This window comes from Eimeria mitis, genomic scaffold (assembly GCF_000499745.2).
Source record: "Eimeria mitis Houghton genomic scaffold, Emh_scaff1217, whole genome shotgun sequence".
NCBI classification, from domain to species: Eukaryota; Apicomplexa; class Conoidasida; order Eucoccidiorida; family Eimeriidae; genus Eimeria; species Eimeria mitis.
The window spans coordinates 9,433-11,145 of record NW_013568260.1 but is presented as its reverse complement, the minus strand read 5'-3'; the positions used below and the strand labels follow the sequence as shown (position 1 = coordinate 11,145).

General features: G+C 45.7%; 1 protein-coding gene across 1 annotated transcript in view; it reads right to left on the bottom strand.

The window, feature by feature from the left end:
* Positions 1-204: 204 nt before the first annotated feature.
* Positions 205-1,713, bottom strand: part of EMH_0032180 (uncharacterized protein) — a gene marked incomplete at both ends in the record, with an annotated part of 6,602 nt that continues 5,093 nt past the window's right edge. Inside the window, 4 exon segments of the mRNA XM_013494607.1 lie at positions 205-258; positions 581-697; positions 1,295-1,384; positions 1,680-1,713. Coding sequence (XP_013350061.1) covers positions 205-258; positions 581-697; positions 1,295-1,384; positions 1,680-1,713 — 295 coding nt within the window.

Sequence of the window (1,713 nt, the reverse complement as noted above, 5' to 3'; positions counted from 1 at the left end):
GAGACACAGAACAGCCGCAACGCGTGGGGGTGCAGTACGAGTGAGCAACAGATTAGGGTTTGGTGTTGCTCTTTTCAGCAACCACTCAAAAGCATCGATGCATAAACTGTACGCTCGGAGTCTTCATATGCAATCTAAGAAACCGTATAACTTAAACAAACACACCAACCATACAAAAAAAGGCAAGCGAAACACACAAGCGAACTACAGAAACAGAATCACAAACAGCAAAGTAAGAGAAGGAAACCACTGAAACGTCTGGTAAATAAGCAGGCAAAACACTTTAATGCGACGGAATGAAACGGAAAGCCGAAACTCAGTACACATGCAGGTAGGCCCAATGCTCAGAGCAGAGGAGCAACGTAACAACTAAGTGAACGCGCTACCCCGAGAAACACCGACAACAAAAACATGTCATCCAATCAGAATACGCACAAACACCTGCAGAGGCTAAGCAAATCATACGATTAACGTAAATCTAACACGATTGAACTAAATCCAGATGCATCCACGGAGCAAACCAAGCATCGTACTGAAACAGACTACTAAGACGAATAGTAAAGCTACACAAACAACTCACCAGTCGCGATAAGATTTCAAAGTCCCCCATCTGCCAATACTTTCGGGCCCTCCACTTCAGCTTGAGTAAAACCCAAAATCGGCGCAGCCGGCCCAAGCTCTTCAGCGTCCGCTTTGCCTGAACAAACAAACCCATGAAGAAATAATACTTGAAATAATGGACAGGTAAAATACAAACATCAATAAACAAATAAATGCATATTAAACCGGAACAAAGGGCAAAATGACAAAAAACCAAAAACACGTTTCAAAAGGCGAACGAACTAGAAAACCAATAACCGAGGAAGCAAAAACACAAATCAAGATTGTATGCACCCCTGTTTCGTTTGAGCCTTGTGAGGCGAAATTGAAATGAAGGAGAATATATAAAAATAAGAGTGCGGGCTTCGTTGGCTATTCATAAGGCAGGTCCCATGTATTAGAACTGACACACGTATCTGTAGTAGGGCTTTGGGGCGAAAGTTTAGGTACGGATCATTTGAAGGATCTCGTTTCTATAAAGCATCATCCTATACTACAGTGTGTTGCTGACATCAATTGACCCGTTAACATAGGCCATAGAACGTGCTCTTTACAATCCATGGGCTCTTCGCAAACAGATAAGAATACTATGAACAAGATATGTGCTCCTTGTAAGCAACATGCAACACTGAACCACCATCAAATCTTCACACAGGAAACAGCGGCAGGCAGCGCATAGCCCCGCTGGACTCACTGCCGAATGCAACATGGGCAAAATGCCTCCCGAGGCAGCAACGATGGTTGGCTGGAGGGCTGCGAGGTCTTCCCCCAGTGTTAGAAATCCCTGCAAACGCAAAAGAATTCTAAACCGTAAATCCTAAACAGGAATGGATAATTCACCGGTGCCGTGCCTGCAGTTCATGCGTTTTGGTTCGCGTGGGGGTTCTTCATCCTCAGTAGCACCTGCTGCTGTGCAGAGGCACTTCGTCGGCCAAGGTGCACCCATGCTACAGATGCAAGAGAAACCAGCAGCAGCAACAACGTCGGTGCCAGTAGCATAAAAAGCAGCTGTGACAGCAGCAGCAGCAATCCCAACAGGACCAGCAGCAGCACAACCAACAGCAACAAAAGCAAGCTACTGCCAAGTTGCTGCCTGAGTTGCTTGCAGTGATC